The sequence below is a fragment of the Chelonoidis abingdonii genome, chromosome 21 (assembly GCF_003597395.2).
Source record: "Chelonoidis abingdonii isolate Lonesome George chromosome 21, CheloAbing_2.0, whole genome shotgun sequence".
Taxonomy (NCBI): Eukaryota; Metazoa; Chordata; order Testudines; family Testudinidae; genus Chelonoidis; species Chelonoidis abingdonii.
In genome coordinates this window covers 7,299,957-7,318,080 of record NC_133789.1, presented here as the reverse complement: position 1 = coordinate 7,318,080, position 18,124 = coordinate 7,299,957, and the positions used below count along the sequence as shown (strand labels likewise).

Below are 18,124 nucleotides of genomic sequence, written 5' to 3'. Positions count from 1 at the left end.
CTCAGGAGGGGAAATACTTTCTTGACAAGTCACCCCACTTCCAGCTTCAAACACACAGGATGCCAGGGTCAGAGGGGAGTGAGTCAGCTTCCCTGTGCCAGGGCCTCATGCCAACCGGGAGTGCAAAGGCAAGGGGGGGGGCAGGGGCAACTGTGTCTTTTCAGCTCAACAGCACAGAGACATTTAAGGAATATGCTCAGCACACCAGCTGCAGGGGAAATTGACCAGTTTTGAGTCCATAATAAATTTGTTCCAAGATGCACCTGGGCACAGACTTTTAGAGCAGATCTTGCTTTAACTTCCCCAAGCCGGGTACTTTAGTGCAATATTTGGTACCTGCGCTAGGAAGGGGCTGGCAGGGTGCCGTGGTGGCTTTCCCACGAGAGCGAGGTACCATAGGAGGAATTCAGGATGGGCCTGAATCACCCACCCCTGCCAAAAGTGGATTTCAGACCCAGAACTAAACTTTGTAAGCTCAGGCAGAACAGGGCGATTCCAAATCAGTGGCCATGAGGCAGGCCCACAACGCATCTGTCTCAGGCAGGGAACGCGGACCCTGCCACCGGCCAGCGGCAGGCAAGCAGGGGTCTCCACAGAGATCATCCCTCCCGGCAGGACAAGAGTCCACATGCTCTATGCTCTTGGCGATTACAGGAAACACGCTGCCATTCAGGGTGAAGAGCTCTAGCCCCAGCTACAAAGGGTTAAACGACGCATCGCTTCCCCCAGCAGATGCACGTCCACGTGCCAGCCAGCCGTGTTCCTGCCGCTCTCACAGCCTCGGCTGCTGCCCGCTGCCATCGCATGCCCAGGAGCCTTGCCTACAAGCAGCTGAGAGCACAGAGGCGCCCAGGTTTGGGAGCAAGAGAAGTCAGCATGTGTCATCAGAGACCTTTCTAGCAACTGGCTGGGGAAGGGAAGCCACCAGGCCAGAACACCACAGCAGGGAGAGGCCACCGAGAGATGGAAACATTAGCGACGGCATGGCAGGGGGTTTCAGACCAGGGGAGCGGCCCCTGGAACCTCTCTCCACCCCTAATTCCCACAGAGCCCGCATTGGTAGCGACTGCCGGCTGCTCCCGTCAGACAGCTCTTGGGTGAGAGGAGTTTGGGGGTTCTCAGTCCAACCCGAGCTGGGCCAGTGTCCATATGAACCCCTCACACACTGCAGCTGGGATTAATGGCTCCTGGGGAGTCAGGCTCAGGAGAGAGGGCTGAACAGGCGGGTTGGGGTGAGACATGCTGGTGAAACACGCATTGAGGACAGATTTCCCAAGAAACCACTCGGGCACGAAAGGTGAACAGCTGCAGAGAACGGCTACTAGGGCCATCGGAGGAATGGAGAACCAGCCTTACGAGAGGAGACTTACGCAGCTTGGCATAACACACAGGCTGCGAGGGATCCGATTGCTCTCTATAAATACATCAGAGGGATAAACACCAGGGAGAGAGAGGAGTTATTTAAGTTAAGGACCATGGCTGGCACAAGAACAAATAGATACAAACTGGCCATCAATAAGTTTCGGCTTAAAATTAGACCAAGGTTTCTGAGGATCAAAGGAGTGAAGTTCTGGAACAGCCTTTCAAGGGGAACCGTGGAGGCAAAAAAAACCCTAACTTGTTTCAAGGCCGAGCTTGATACGTTTACGGTGGGGATGATGTGCTGAAGTTGTCTACAATGGTATCCAGGCCATCCATGAGCACTAGCAGCCAAAGTGCCATCACTGGCCATTGGAGATACTCAACAGGGCGGGTTCTGAGTTACTACCGCGAATTCGTCCCCGGGGGTCAGGCTGGCAGGTCTCGCCCACACGCTCAGAGTCTAACTGGTTTGAACTAGGTCCCTCTGTCTCTTCTCCGCCCCCCGGCCTGGACTAGGATGACCAGACAGCAAATGTGAAAAATCGGGATGGGGGGGGGTAATAGGAGCCTATATAAGAAAAAAGACCCTAAAATTGGGATATCTGGTCACCCTAGCCTGAAGCCTGCCCTGTGTGAGGCTTTGCCCGTGGGCCCCATGCGCCTCCTGGGAGGAGGAGGGGTGCAGTTTCCGGAAAGGCAGGCGGCAGTCTTGCAAACTGACCTGGCGCAGGACCAAGCAGCCAGGAGATGCCAGGGCCAATGTATCTGGGCCAGGGGCCCACGCAGAATCTTCATCCCCCGAGGCCCAGGGGGAGCCATGCCACATGCCAGCTGCCCCCCAGAGCGGGAGAGGCGGGTTGAGTGGGAATCAGCCTGCGGGAGTCAGGGGGCCCCTCCTGCACAGCAAAAGAAAACCCGTCTCCAAGGCAGCTGCTCGGTGGAGCCAGGCTGAAAAGGCTGCCCGGTGCCAGCTAAGCCAAGAGCGAGCTGTTCAAATAAAGCCCTGGAGCTGGGCCAAGCCCTCGGCACGGAGAGAAGAGCCTGGCCGCAGCCTCACCCCAGCCCTCATTAGTTAATAGCACATCTGCTTGGAGATCGGCCCCTCAGCCGCTGGGCAAAAGGCAAGATGGGAGGTGGCAGCTGAGCATGCAGGCGAGGCAATAGGTCCATTTGTCCATCATCAGCTACTTCCAGGCCAGGATCTTCTTTGCTGCCATCAAGGAATTCAGCTTCACACATGCTCTGTGGGACTTAAGCCACTATTATCCTCGTATTACTGAAAGGGAAACAGAGGCACAGAGAGGGGAAAGGACTCACCCAAGGCCACACAACCAGTCAGTGGTAGAGCTGGGACTAGACCCCAGGACCCTGGAGTCCCCCACTCTAACCACTAGACAACGGCCCCTCCCAGAGCCAAAAGCAGAACCCAAGAGTGCAGGGTCCTAACCACTAGCCCCACGCCGGGGCACCGAGGACATTAACATCATCACCACATGCAGATGGTGAGGCGTTCGTCAGCAGAAGGAGCTGCAGGGCATAGAAAGCAGCGGCCGTGATGTCAGAGGGGATGGGCACCATCCGCGCAGGAACTTGCAGGCACACATCTGGCAGGGCAAGATAAAGCAAATCCCTTCCTCCCAGGGCTCATCCACCCGCACATGGCAAAGGACAATGACTCCCAGGCAGCTGAGACCAAGAAGGAGGTGGTGTAGGATCCCCAGGAGGTGGGGGAAGCAGAGAAGGCAGGGTCTCCAGAGTAGGGACTAGATCCAATGCCAATCAAGCCCATCCCCAGGAGAAGGTGGCAAGGGTGGAGTTGGGGGGGGGGGGGGAAATGAGGTGAGCTGCAGAAATAGGGATTAAACTAACTCTCAACCAAAAGAGACTGAAGAGGAAAGGGTGGTCCAGTGTTTAGAGCACTAGCCTGGGACTCAGGAGGCCTGGCATCAATTCCCTGCTCTGCCACAGACACCCAGTTTGACCTCGGGCAAGTTACTCGGTCTCTCTATCCTCAGCTCCCAGCTATGAAATGGGGGGATGATACTGGCTTTGCCCTGCCCTGCCCTGCCCCTGATTTAGTTGGGGGATTAGTCCTGCTTTGAGCAGGAGGTTGGACTAGATGAACTCCTGAGGTCCCCTCCAACTCTGATATTCTATGAAAGCTGGATAATTTGATGGAGGCCCTAGAAATATCTCAGAATAGGGTGACCAGATGTCCCAATTTTATAGGGACAACCCCGATATTTGGGGCTTTGTCTTATATAGGTGCCTATTACCCCACCCCACTCACACACACACACACGCTCCGATTTTTCACACTTGCTGTCTGGTCACCCTACCTCAGAAGAGCCTCTTCATCTTCTCCCAGAGGAAGACACAACTGAATGCCCACAGATCGCCTCCCAGCGACAGGAGCAGGGGGCCAGGGTGGAGCTGGGAGGGTCCATTCGTGGAGCAAGGCAGAGGTAACCTAGGCAGCAGGGTGATCTGCGACCACTGACTGCTACTGACTCATTGTTTCCTTCTGCTCCTTGATATGGCTTCAGCGACCTCTGGCGTTGGCTTCTTGGGGCAGGAGCTGGCTGTTTGTACAGCACCTAGCACTGGGGGGTTGGCCCAGGACGGAAGCTCCCACATAAGCCGCAAAAGGTTGCAAAGAACAAATTCTTCCCCCCTGCAGAAGGGGGGTAGGGGAGGGGGGAAAAGCTAGTGAGGAGGAATCTCCAGGCTGCGCAAAGGCAGGGACTGACTTCCCCTCGTACCCCGAAGTGGGTGGTCCTGGCTTGGGCGGGGGGGTGGGAGAAATCTAGCATTAAAGCTATGTGAATCGCCTGGCGTGGAGCGAGCACATTCCTCCCCGCTGCAGGGCCATCGCTCACTCCTCTCCCCATTATAAACACATCCCCCGGCCCACCGGGATGCTGGCAGTGGGAGGAACCGTCTGATCCTTGCCACTGCTGCACGGCCTTCAAGAGAGAGACATATCCCCTTGCCGCTCTGAGGCCGGCTTCCCCTCCTGCCAGGCCACCTGCCGCCACAGAGCTGCAGCCCAGACGCAGGACAAGGGGCTGAGCCCTGGACGGCAGAGGCTGGGTTCTGCGATGCTCACCAGCGTTGGGAAGAAGGGGAAGTTTCCTCAGCCGCACTAGCAACCCTCAGAGTGCACTTTGGGGGTGGAGGAGGACAGTACACCCCCACTACCCCTTCCAGCGTCAGCCTGCTCCCTGCCAAGGGAGGCCTGGAGATGCTGTTTCCCTCTGGCCCTGGCAGGGTTGCTGGTGAGGACGTTCGGGGAAAATCCAGCCACCTTTCCTTAGGCCGGGTGGTTAAAACTTTGTCTTCCCACCTGCCCCGGCCCCAGAAGTTTGTAGGTTTCCCTCCGGGAATGGGGAAGCCTCAGCTGCAGTGTGGGGGTGCAGAGGAAGGGGACAGAGGGGAAACACATGCAGGTGACAAGCTCTGATGTAGGAGAGAGCCCCCTTCAACCTCTGGGCCCCCCGTTCAGAGTTAGAGGTTTCATTTGATTTGTTCCAAGCAGAAGGCTACGAGCCAGGAGAGCTGAGTTCTGTTCCTGGCTGTGGGAGGGGAGTGGGGTCTAGTGGCTGGAGCAGTAGGGACAGAGCCAGGACGCCTGGGTTCTATTCCTGGCTCAGGCAGGGCTGTGAGGTGCGGGACTCATTGAAGAGTTTGGACTCAGATCCAACTATTCCAAAAAGCCTCCAATATTTGGGGCCGGGAGGGGAAAGGAAAGTGTGTTTTGGTTACGGACACCCTCCTCTCTGGATCCCTGCTCCCGAGGAATTAACAGCCCACCTAAAGCGGGCAAGATTCCTGCGTGAGCTGCTTTCCCGGGGGGAGTGACACAGCTGGGAATCCCTCCAGCACCAAGGGGCGCAGGGATGTCAGGGCAGACGGAGCTTGTGGTTTTGTCAGGGTAAACACAGATCCCTCAGGCAGGGGATAATCCTCCAGGGAGAAGGCCCCCATCTGAGGAGGCTGCAGAAGGATTTGTTGATCTGTGGAGAAGGGAGAAGGGGAGTTGCCCACATCCTGAAGCAGGCAGGGCTTCAGCATGCTGGAAGCACAGGGAAGGGAGCAGACAGGAATGCAAGAAGTTGCCCCCCACCCCAGCCCCCCTGCCACTCCCTGCCCTGGATCCAGTCTCGGCTGGTACAGCAGGGACCAGTGGTGACTCCCCCACAGGCCCTCACTGGGGGAGGGGAGCCAAGTGGGAGGGTAAGCAGGCAGAGAGGCTCCCATCTAGCCCCAGCCCCTGGAATCCTCTCCCATCTCTCGCTCAAGGCACAGGCTGGGTGCCGTCCCTGCACGCCTGGCAGGCCAGCACATGCTTCAACCGCTGACGTTCCCCATAGCTCCTGGCTATAAAAAAATCCCAAATATCTGACAGCCTCGGGAGTGCCAGATGAGCCAGGAGCACGTGAGCATCGGAGAAGCCAAAGGGGCGTGGATTGTGCCGGCTGTGCCAGGGGACAATAGGCTGGACATGAGGCACGGCTCTCCTCAGCCAGACGGTTGTAAGGCCTCAGCAGACCAAGCCAACTCCACCCAAGGGACCAAGCACTCCCTGCTAATGCGCAGATCTCACAGCCCTAGAGCACCTTTCACCCCAATGCACTTTACAAACAGCAATCCCGCCATCAAGATGCAGCCACCTCTGGGGTGGGATCTGGCAGCTCCTTTAGCCAGCATGCCGCTATGCCACACTACATTTTGGGCCAGTGCTGTATTCACTCAGAATGACTGGGGAGGATGGCGGCAAGTGACCCAGCCGGGATTTGGCCTGGACACCCTGATCTGTGCTCTCTCTCCCCTTATCAGCTCCAGCTGCTCTGGGGTGCTAGACCAGCATCTTCCCACCTGGCAAGAGCCCAGGCCTGGGGGAAAGAGGAAGTGAAGACTGTGACACAATCCCAGCACTGTGCAGCTGTCACCCTCCACGCACAAGCCAGAGCAAAGCAAGCGCTGGTGTCCTGGGCAGACTGGTGCAAGGAAACACCTCGCACAGCCTCAGCTCTGTGCAAGCAGACCGTCAGGAAGCCATGGGGCTGAGTGCACAATGGGGCAGGAGGCCCAAGAATTCCTGCCATCCCCATGCAATAGGCCCCGATGCCCCTGCCCTAGCAGCCACCTGGGCTATTTTCAGTCCTGACTCCAAGGGGCCTCCAGCTATTCTGGACCCTGCCCCCACAACCCCGCCGCCTTGGGTCCAGGTGACGACAGACTCACACGGCACGTCTCAGCAGCTCCCTTTTGCCAAGGACACAGAGCAGGAACGGGAGGCAGCCCCACGCCCAGCCTCCTTTATCTTTAGTGTCTGTCCATCAAACGGCGCTCAGCTCCCCTTAGACTCCCAGGATGCAACAGACCTGCCCGCGCAGGGCCAGGAGGCAGAGGGGTCGGCTGCGCCATGTATCCCCAAGGGGCAGGCTGCAGAGCAAGGCTCCCACGCAGCAGCTGCTCCGGCTGCTCCAGGCTGCCAGACTCCACAGCAGCAGCTCATCCGTCACGCGGGAGAGCCTCACCTGCCAGTTTGCCCTGAAGGCCAAAGGGAGTGGGAAGGAGAGTGATGGACAGGAGGGAGAAAATGAGGTTATCTAAGAGTGACAGGCCCTGCATCAGATTGGATACAGACATCCCCCAGATTTGGCCTGGGATCAGATCCAGGGGTCTTGACTTGGGCTCAGCAGCCCATCAGGATCAGAGCCTTGCTGAGCAAATATGCAGGGGGTCTCTGCCCCGCAGAGCTGCCAAATCAACACAAAACTTCACACATGCACACAGGTTTTTCCTTCCGTTTGGAAACGGTGCAGATTTACAAGCAGCCTCAGTCCTTCCCGATCCATCCCGGCCGCTCTCCCACGATCCCCAGCCCATGGCTGGGATGAACGTTGCTTAGCAGAACCCGGCCAGAATCTTGCATGATTCACTCGCATCCTGGTTCATTTTCTCTGCTTTGCGTCTGTCCTCCTGTCACTTTCTAAGGGCTTGTGTACACTTAAAAACGCCACAGCGGCCCACTTCCATCGACGTAGAGAAGTTCCTGGAGGACAGGTCCATCCAGTAGCCAGGATGGGCAGGGATGGTGTCCCTAGCCTCTGTTAGCCAGAAGCTGGGAATAGGCGACAGGGGATGGATCACTTGATGTTACCTGTTCTGTTCATTCCCTTTGGGGCACCTGGCACTGGCCACTGTTGGAAGACAGGACATTGGGCCAGATGTCTGACCCAGTAGGGCCATTCCTATGTTCTAACCTAGCGATGTCTACACAGCAACTTAGGTTGGCTTAACTACAGCACTCAGGGCTGTGGATTGTTCTCACCCCTGAGCACTGTAGTTATGACCACCTAATTTTCCTAGCGTACACCAGGCCTTAGTCTCACCATCCGTGTGCATTAGGACTCTGCAGCTATCACCCTTCTGACCCCCGTCATCACAGCACCTTGAGCACTCCAGGGCTGCGTTACTCAGAGTTGGCATTTTAGCTCCTCAATTCTTTTCCTCCCTTACCCGCTGTCCAGATAGTAAGTCCAGACCAATCCCCTCATCCCCAACACGCACTCTCTTCCTCCTCCCTGAACGCTGTGGCAGACCCGTCCCTATATTGCAGAGCTTTACTTGGGGCTTTTTACCATCGATCCCATTAAAGAAACAAATAGATCCACGTGCCTCTAAAAGGAAAAGCATCTTCCTTGAAGCTCACAATCCCCTGTCACTATCCCAGAGCAACGATAAAGAGAATGGATCAGTTTATAGGCTTTGTAATTACTGGAAAGGACGCATTACTGGCCTGCCAGCGAGCCAGGAGTTGGCTGGAAGGCAGGCGATAGGCAGCTTTTTAAGCACCTGGTGATTTTAGGAAGGGCTCCAGCCCAAGAAGAGATGGGCAGGTGCAGAGGGAGAGTGAGAAATGGCAGTTCCTGACTTACAGCCGCATGAATTCTGGCTATTTGCAAAAAGCTTGTAAAAGCATTTGCTGAATTAGCAAAATTCTCTTTGGAGGAGTATGGTGGAGGGGGAGGTGGTTCCGGGGAAATTAAACAATTGCTGCTACTGCAGATACAAAAAAAGAACATCTCTGTGACGACCAGACACTGCATCCCCATGCTCACTTTTACTATTTACATGACAGTATCCAGCACACAGCGGGGCCCCAGCGCACCAGGTGCCATACAGAGCCAGACAGACAGAGAGATGGCCCCGAAGAGCTCACCGTCTGGTTGCTTCCACTTCTGGGTGGCCATTCTGAGACACCCCATGATCAAGGACAGAGGGGGGAGAGCAGAGGCACAGAGAGGACAAATGGGTTGTCCGATGTCTCTCAGCAGAGCCAGGTCTCCTCCACCCCACCCTCTTCCCCACTGGACTACACTGTCTCTCTAGATGGATCGGATCAGAGAACTCCACAGCTACCATTAAATTGGATGTCAATCCTCATGCTTCAGGGCATGGAATCAGGCAGGAATTCCCTGATGCACTGTCTAGCTTTGCACAGGCCAGGCATGCTAGGCTTTGTGGTTTCTTTGAGGCACCTTCCTGTGTAGCCTCCAGCGTTGGAGAGGCTGGGATTGATCAGCTGGGCAATTCCTAGATCCCGCTCCCCTCCGAATCCATAGGCCTAATTTCTCACAGCTTTGGGGTAACGGAGCCTATGCACCTTCCAAATACCAGCCAAGCGTCCGCCACAGGTAGGGAGTCTCTCCCCTGCATAGGTTGTCATTGCCTTGAGCACCAGGAATGCCAAGAGAGCATCTCAAGGCCCTGCTGTCCAGATGTGCATTCCCTGAGAGACAGGCCCTCCCCAGTACATTACTGGTCTAGCTCTCACAGGAGCAACCCCCTGCTGCCTGATGCAGTTGGGCACAGGGGGGACCTACCCCAGCTGCTGCCAGATCTAGTATTTCAGGGCAGGGCCTGAGGCGTGTTCAGGGTCAGTGAGCCACTCCCCGCTCTGGGCAGGCACAGGGAAGGCACCTGCAAACGAGGTGCCCTCACTCTGCTCTCAAGGTGGGATCCAGATGTGCATTTCCAGTCCAGCTGTGAAGTGGAATCTCTCACAGCAATTCCCCCGATACCGAATGCCTAGATCATCCGTGCAAAGCCCAAGGATGCCAACTCGCCAGTCAGATCATGACCTCAACCGTGGGAGAAAACTATCCAGCAGGGAGGGGTTGGAACGGCCCAGGCGCCACCCACTTCTACTCATCGGCCAGTGTAGCTGGCCGGGCCCTTGGTGGGCATAAGCAGATGTATAGAAAGGGGCAGAGGAATTTACCACCCATCCTGACCCGGGGAGGGATGGAGACTTTCAGGCTGCGTTGGCACCGTGTTCTTAAATGGGGTTTAAACAGCAGAGAAGATGACAGGGCAACTCAGCTCTTAACTCAGGTTAGCGGCTCAAGTTCAAGCCTCAAGCGGAGGCTGGAGTTGAACCCGAGCTGCTGCGTCTTCATGGCAACGTGAACCCGAGTTAACTAACCCAAGTTCCAAACGCCTCCTTTGGGGCAGCCTAGAGACACCCTTGGAGTCCCAGTGAGCTCTCTACTGCGGGCAGCTACCTGGCACCCCTTCCTCAAGGCAGATGACAAGGTTGTAATCCGGCACGGGGCCAGAGGCACCGGGCTTCTTCTGATGCTCCTGTCATCGACTATTTGAACTGCCTCTTGTTTAAAACTTGACACACTCAGAACGGCTCTGGCAAAGCTCCCACCTCCGCCGTGCCCATCGAGCAATGGGAGAGTGAGCAGCAGAGACAGGAGGGGAGGAGAGGGGGGATCTGAATTAATGGTAACCTCCCCAGAATCGTGAGCCGACCTCATCACAGGGGGCTCAACGAAGGCGTCTGCTCGAGTCGCTAGGCTCTAGCGAGAAGAGGGCAGGAATGAACACAGCACATCCTGGGGCGTCATCGGATCAGCCAGGGATTCAGCCTCCGCTGAGGGTGTTTGGTTTGGGTCGCCTCAAAATACCACCACCACCTGGCAGCGTCTGTAATCCATCTTCAGGCAGCACGGTGCTCGCCGGACAGCGAAGGACTAAGCAGGGGATAAGGATTGTTATTCCCATCTCACAGTTGGGGAAACAGAGAGCCTCTTACCTCTGGGCACCCAGCTTGTGATGCTTAAGGCCTGATCTCCAGAGCGGCTCAGCTCCTGGAGCTCCCGTTGCCTTCAGCTGCAATGGGGGCTGCTCAGCATCTCTGGAAATCCAGCCCTTAAATGCCTCAGAGAGGGTGCCCCGAAGTGGACACAACCAGACTTGGTGAACACGCTTGAAAACACGGGCAGAAGGGAGTTACCTAGGGTCACCCAGCAGCCGAGGAGTCCTGGATGCCAGCCCAGGGCTTTAACCACAAGACCACTTAGAAACCAAAGAGGTCCAGCGATGGGCAGCTGAACTGATCAAAGGAAAGACTGAAAAGGTGAAAGGTAACATTTTCCAGAGTGCCTGACATGACTTTGGTCCCTGGGGAACAAATGTTTAAAAAGGGGCTCTGCACTCCCATAGAGAAAAGTACCACACATCCAGTGGCTGGAAGCTGAAGTAGATAAAAATGTAGCCTTCTTTCCAGTCTGAATTTAAGTGAGAGCAATTAGCCACTGGAACAACTTACCAAGGGTCGGCCATGGTAGATTCTCTAGATCGGATGTTTTTCTCAAAGACCTGCTGTAGGAATTATTTTGGGAAGTTCTCTGGCCTGTGCTCCAGAGGAGGTCAGCCAATAATCACAATGGTCTGTCCTGGCCTTGGAACCTATGAAAGTCCCTTTCAAAAGTGAGCTTACTGTTGCATTTACACTGTCAGTGAAAATCAGGCTCCTAAACACCAATGCCACTTTTCAAATTAGCTCCCAAGCTACTTGGGTGCTTTGGAAAATTTTCCCTGAGAGCTATTTAATGTGGGAACAGAATGGACATGACAGCAGTGTCAAAAATAATGACTGGTGCAGATAACGCCTGTCAGTTCTACTTTCCCTCTTCCCCAACAAAAGGAAAAAGAGGACAGCAGATGAAATTTAAAAGATAAAATGAAAGTGGATGAAAGCACATCTTAGTATAGGCCCCAGTCCAGCAAGCCACTTAAAACACACATGAAACGTTAAGTAACGCGAGCTGTCTCATTGACATGAATTGAGCTAAGAAGCATACATGTGTTAAAGTGTCTTGCTGGATCAAAGCCATAATACTCATGCTTCAAGGTATAAACTGGCTGCAAATTGACAGGGGTCAGGAAGAAACTTCCCCTATGGACAGGTTGTTCCATCATTATCCATTATAGCATTTCATCCTCTGAAGCAGCAGGTGCTAACCATGGTCAGAGACAGGACTAGGTGGACCACTGGTCTGATTTGGCATAGCGATTATATATTCCTGGTATGCACATGATGAGCTGACTTGAAAATCCAACTCCTTAATGGTTCAGATAGCAGTGTGCTCTCCCCACTGAGCCATCCTCTCCTATCTTTGTCATGCTGCTCTCTTGGCAGCCCAGCACCAACAGCAGCACAACCAGCTGTCCTTTTCATGACCGCTGAATCCAAGCCAGGATTTCAGGAGACCCTGTCGTTCCACTGGGCAGTGCAGGCTGGGAGCCAGAGAGACCCCCCCAGGGTCTGTCTGTATCCAACCACTAGGGAAGAGGACCCAGGCAGTCAATTCTCTTCTTCACATAAAGGGGGAAGTGTGCTCATGTCAGACAACCAGCACGTCTAGGCCAGTACAGCGTGGTCGACACCGGATGCTCCACAGGAAAGCAGCCTGCACTCACATAAACCCACAAACACCTTGCCAGTTGTGCAGTGCAGCAGATGGGGTGTAAAGAGCCACCCCTGGCCCCTTCTGCAGCCCAAGCAGGACCTTTAGCCCTCAGCATGCTCAGTCTTGATATCCCAAAGCTAACACAGGTAAGACAGAAAAGCTCAGCCCCAGGGTCAGGCTTGCAAAAGCAGTTGCTGCCCTTCGGACTTTTCTTTGCTGCCTTTCTCCGGAGAGCCCCAGTTACGACAACTCCGTCCTTGTAAAGCTCTCAGCGCCCACTCCCGGGGGACCTTCCAGGAGCAGAACATGGAGAAGGCTTCCAAATCCTCATGCGTAAAGGGGGCTGCTTCCGAATCTGGTTTCGGAGCATCACTTTATCCTCACAAAGGCATGAGTCACCAAGGTTTGGCTGTGGCTGAGGATTTTCAAGCTTGGGGTGTTGGAATCGAGGCTAGCACATGGATGTCTAGGGGGACAGAGGCAGTGAAGAACCTTGCAAGAGTCTTTATTTTAGCTCTGGCCTCGATCCCTCTGGGCTTTTAGCTGTTTATCCGCACTCACCTGCCCCCCCCTCCCCGTCCTTAATGGAGTTCTTCTCCCAGCACCCTGGTGTGGCAGGGCAGGGATAGTGTCCCGAGAACAGAGAGGCGAAGGCCAAGATCCACAACAGAGTGAGGTGACTAAATACCTTTGAGGATCTAGACCACACTGACTCACCCAGCGCCACCCGGGCAAGTCTGTGGTGGAGCAGGGAATTGAATCTACCTTTCACAAGTCATAGATAAGGCCCCTAACCACTGGGGCATCCTTCCTCTCTAACGACCCCTCCCAAGTGGGGTAGATCCCAGCGATCACCATGCTTTCCCAACACACTTTGTCAGCCACCGTTTCCCAGCGCAGAGCCCCCCCAGTGCCTGTGCTCCTCCCCCCTAGCAGCTGTTCTGGAGAGAGACAGAACCATTTCACTCCCCCTTTAAAAAAAAAATAAAAATCCCACACTTCATCAAGAGCATTTCCAATGAATCTTTGGAATGCGAAGCAGATGCCTGCAGCCCATGCAGCTGTTGCACTGAGAAGTCTCTGCAGGGCACCCGCACTGAGAGGTCTCTGCAGGGCACCCGATCCTCGTTTGGTGCAAGGGAAGAAAGACCCTTCAGCTGACTCCCAACTTTAAAAGCTGGGGGAACCCAATGCCTCACTGCCCCGCATCTCCTGCGGACATCGACACTGGTGCAAAATGAGCTGGCGAAGCTACAGAATCAGAGGAGCATTTTGCACCGGTGTCGATGACAGCATAAGGCCACCAGGAGAGTTCAAGGGCGGAGCGGACGCGACCAGGTCATCTAGCCTGACCTCCTGTCCATCACAGGCCCCCCATCACCCAGCCCCCACACCCCAAACCCAACAACTGAAGTTAGACCAAAGTACTGCAGCACACAGGAGCCTAGAGCAGTATGTGCCACAGGCAGAGATTAGGAAGGTCCAAGGGGCACCAGCACCCGAGGGCCCTGCAATGGCGGGGAACTGATGAAGTGAGATCTGCCCCAAGTGACCCTCGCCCACACACTGCAAAGGAAGGTGAACCCTACCCCCAAGGTGCAGGCCAGGGCACTGGAACAGTTTGTACCGGGGGCAAGCCATGGTACCAAACTGTAAACCCTGTATATAACGGAAGCCACTTCAAGCCAGGGGGTGCACTAGCACCCCCAGTTCCAGCCCCTGTCGGTGCAGGGCAATCAAGCTGTCATGACTGGACAAAAACACCACAGCTGGATTCTCCCTCGATTCTCAGATTCTAAAGAAGCCAGCCCTGATTTACACAGGGGTGGATAAGGGAATCGGGCCTTTGAGAGCATGAAATAGAGCTCTCGGAGAGAGCCGGGGGGTCCAGGGCGAGGGGGAAGCTAGTTAATCAAGAGAGAATCCACTGACTGAAAAGCTCTTTTGCAAGGGTTTAGTAAAGAATCGCAGGAATGTTCAACAGGTCCCTGGGAATTTTCCTGCCCTCACCACCAGCCTCTCACCGATTTAAACATCTTCAGAGGCACTGGGGGGGAATCTTTCAGGGTTCCTGGCTCCGCAGTCACACTCCAGCGCAAGGACCACAGAGGAAACAATTCAAAAGCTGTATCCACCCTCCCTCTTCCGAGGGATCAGAAATGAACACGCTAGAGGCCCAGGGCTGCTCCTATGGCAGCCTGGGTTAGAAGGGTAACATTCCAAGATTAGCTGGAGAGCTTTGATTCACCCCTTCTGGGTGCAGGCTGAACCTCCGGTCCTGCTCATTGCCTGACGCCTGGGAAAGCTTTCTGGGGGGCAAAACTGACTGTATCCCACAAGAACACAGTCAGCACCTGCAGCTGGTCTCCAGGGAGCCCATGCAGTCCCCCGTTGCCAGCTAGCTACGGTTGATCCTGCAAACCTTACCCAGGTGTGTAAACTTTATTCAGGACAACCCAGGGATTTCAGTGAGGAGTGAGTCCAGTTAACCCCCCCCCCCCCCCCGTTTGCCGTTTGCACGATTGGGCCCTAAGGCAGCCTCTTTCCACCACAGGCTGGAGGAGAGGTGGGGGGGTGTAAATGGCAAATATATATATAAGTCATGCATTACTGCTCCAGTTACAACGTTGGCATCCTCTCACTCTCCCCCCCCCCGCAGAAAAGCATCGGATCCCCTTTCAGCAGAGTCTTCAAGTTCACAGTCCTCCCCCCATCCCCCCACCCCAAAGCAAAGCCAGAGCTGGGCTGCACCCACCACAGCCGCTGCCCACATGCACTGATCCCTGGCTGCGAATGGGGGGGGGACTGGACGCACCAACATCCCGCCTTTCTCCTAAGCGTAGCTTTCCGGGGGGGGGTCCCCATGAGCTAGGCTCGGCGCCGCTTTGCCGCCCAGGCACTCACAGGTATCGGTCCTGCCCGTCCGTCTGGCGGTGCAGCGCCACCGAGAAGCCGAAGAAGCTGCCTTCGGTCCCACCCCGCTTCAGGATCAGGAATTTGGTGTCCAGGTTGAAGCCGGCGCCGCCCGGGCTGCAGAGAGCCCCCCAGAGCAGGCACAGCCGCACCAGGGCAGCCCTGCTCCTGCGGCAAAGCTGAAATCCCCCAGGAGCCATGCTGGGCTGGTCCCCGCCTTCCCGGCCAGGCCCAGGGGCAAGGTCCGGGGCAGGCTCCCGTCTCCCCAGCAAAGCCCCTACGCTGGGGGATGCGATTCCCCGGGCTCCAGCCTGCACGGGCAGGGGAGGAGCAACCCGCCTCCTCCCCACCTTGCGCGGGGCTGCTCGGCCCTTTTCTTCCGGGGAACAGAAACAATCGCAGCGTGCACAGAGTTTCCTTCTTAAAGGGGCCGTGTCACTTGGGGGAGGGGCGCTGGTTCCTAGCTGGGAGGGGGGGCCTGGTCCCCCCCCCCCCCGGCCATGCTTTGCAGGCGGATTTGCCGCGTTTAAAGAAGTTGGACACAAACTTCCAGCCCTGGGTGGTCCTTGCAAGCGCCTCCAGCTCCATCCCACCACCTGGAGGGATGCCTGGCCCAGGGAGCAAAGCTCTCAGGCGCCAGTGACAACTCTCAGCCGGAGTCAAGGTTCGCCGGATCAGGCCCTCGGCCACCAGCCAAGGGAAAAGGAAGTCGCCCGTGTGGTTAGTTCAACTCTGCTATGGCTGGGCTTTGTGGCAAGTGGCGAGAGCCGGATGATGCAGAATTATTTGAACCCGGGAAGTTTGATCTTTCCCTGGCGACCTTGGGGTCAGGTTCGCAACCCTGGAGACACTGATGGCTCAGAAATAAAGAAAGCTCAGAGAACAAGCAATCCACACGCAATTTCCAACAACATGCACCCACGCCTGGCTTAACAGGGTAGCCCCTGGGGGAGGAAGTGGGGTTTGGTACCATTCAGTCCTCAGCCTGGTGCAGGCCGCTATGGGATGGGCTAATCAGAGCCAGATGTACTGGTCTTTGTGAGAAGGACACTGCTGTGCTGAGGATTGAACTGAAACCCACCAAGTCCCTCTCCAATGGAACAGCCCTCGGATGGCAAAAAAAGTTTTTTTAAAAAAAACTAGATAAGCTCCTGGAGGATAGGTCCATCAATGGCTATTAGCCAGGATGGGCAGGGATGGTGTCTCTAGCCTCTGTTTGCCAGAAGCTGGGAGTACAGGGGATGGATCACTTGATGATTCTCTGCTCTGTTCATTCCCTCTGGGGCACCTGGCACTGGCCACCAGCGGAAGACAGGATACTGGGCTGGATGGACCATTGGTCAGACCCAGTATGACCATTCTTATGTTAATAATGTTCCATCCATACTGACGTGGGGCTGAATTCAAACTGGCAACCTCTCAGGGAAAGCCCCCCAAGTTCATCTCCTACCCTGCTGAGCTGGGTGGGAAGTAGTTTTCCAGTCCTGGAAAAAGTTTAAGATTTCAGAAAAAGTTTCCCATCCCAACTCAAGATGAAAAGTCAAAAATCTCAAAAACATTTGCAAACCAAAAATCGGGGGGGCTGGGGGGGGGTTGGTTTGTGTCAATCAATGTTTCATTCAGATAATTTCAAAACATTTCATTTTGATTTTGACCCTCTTTTAAAAATTGTACTAAAATTAGCTTCAATTTCTAAGTAAAAAAAAAAAATTTTCAAACCAGAAAATGTAGCCACGGGCAGTTTTGACGGGTATTTTATTTTCACTTTTTTTCTTAGTTGCAAAATGTGTCAAAAACAACACTCTCCGGCAAAAAGTCGCAGTTCTAATGAATACGTGTTTCTGGATGAGAAACATCTCATCAAACAATTCCCAACCTATTCTACAGCTTCAGCATTTTTGAAAATCTCCCTGGGCAGCGAAGATCTTTGAAAATCAGGCCCTGAGTTCCTTGACCAGTCTGCCAAGCCACACAGCTAGGTTTGTAATATACCCTATACATCTACAGTGCTGCCTTGAAAGCTGATTAATAAATATTAAGTAAGGCAAATTAATGCAAAATTGCATACAAAAGTAGCAATTCTGTCCACCGATTTTGGGAGACCATTAAGTGTGCAAAGTTAATTGCACAAAAAAGCCAGAAAACACCAAAGCTAAAGTTGCTCACCTAACCTTAACTGCACCCCCTGGTGTGTTTGTATTATACTACAGTCTTTAATTAAATGATCACACACAATTATTTCCACAGGACCCCCGCCTCCTCCAGTATCCAGGTGGGAGGGTGTGCAGTGAATGAAGCAAAGGGTAGGTGGAAATGGAGTGCTTCCTCAGCCCATCTGTCTGGGCCCCCACAACCAGCACTGGACCTCAAGATACCCCAGTAATTTAAACACGCCCTCTTTGACCACCACCCAAAGGCATGAGGGTTCTGGGTTACCGTGTAACTTTCTCGCAAGGCATGTGGTAGGCACAGGATGTACCACACTGGGACGTGGCACACAGAATTCTAGCATTGGTGCTCTTTATTTCATCACACAAGAAGTACACAGATCCAAATAAAAATAATAAACCCTACACAAATTGCCTTTCACTTCACCTCACCCGTTCCTTGGGTGACCATCTGTGTTCAGGCAGGTTGGTAAGGCTGCCTCCCTGCCCCAGTCCAGCTCCTGCCTTGGGTCATTTTGTGTTGTTGAAAAAAGGCCAAAAGAGAGGCGCAGCAGCTTCTGCCCTTTCTAGTTTCCCAATTCCTCTGTTAGCCTCAATAAGGGACCACAGTTTTACCAGCTGATGTGGTTGTAAGGTGACCAACCAGTTCCTGTGAGCAGGGGCCAGTCTTTTTTCGAAAGCGATTACATTCTAATGGTTGAGCACTTAAACACAACGACCCTTTCTTCTTAGCCCCTGGCTGCCCACTTTCGGAATTCCAGTCCAACACAGTCACATGGATGATAGAGAAGGCAAACAAAGTTTGCAGCTTGGGAAAGACACAGACAGAGTTCACCATCTCACACAGACCTCTGAGGTTGCACAGATTCCCAAATGGTCACCGCGGGTGCATGAATAGCCCAGTGT

The 18,124-nt window shown here is 54.6% G+C and overlaps 1 protein-coding gene across 2 annotated transcripts in view; it reads right to left on the bottom strand.

The window, feature by feature from the left end:
- The window catches only part of ITGA3 (integrin subunit alpha 3), a 42,874-nt gene extending 27,413 nt beyond the window's left edge, over positions 1-15,461 (bottom strand). The window contains exons 1-2 of one of the 2 annotated variants that reach the window (XM_032791505.2): positions 15,390-15,461; positions 15,042-15,354 (exon numbers count right to left, since the gene is read on the bottom strand). In XM_032791505.2, coding sequence (XP_032647396.1) covers positions 15,042-15,250 — 209 coding nt within the window. In that variant the 5' untranslated portion in view covers positions 15,251-15,354; positions 15,390-15,461. The remainder of the gene's footprint in view (positions 1-15,041; positions 15,355-15,389) is intronic. The other variant, XM_032791504.2, reaches the window with a different exon arrangement.
- Positions 15,462-18,124: the final 2,663 nt, after the last annotated feature.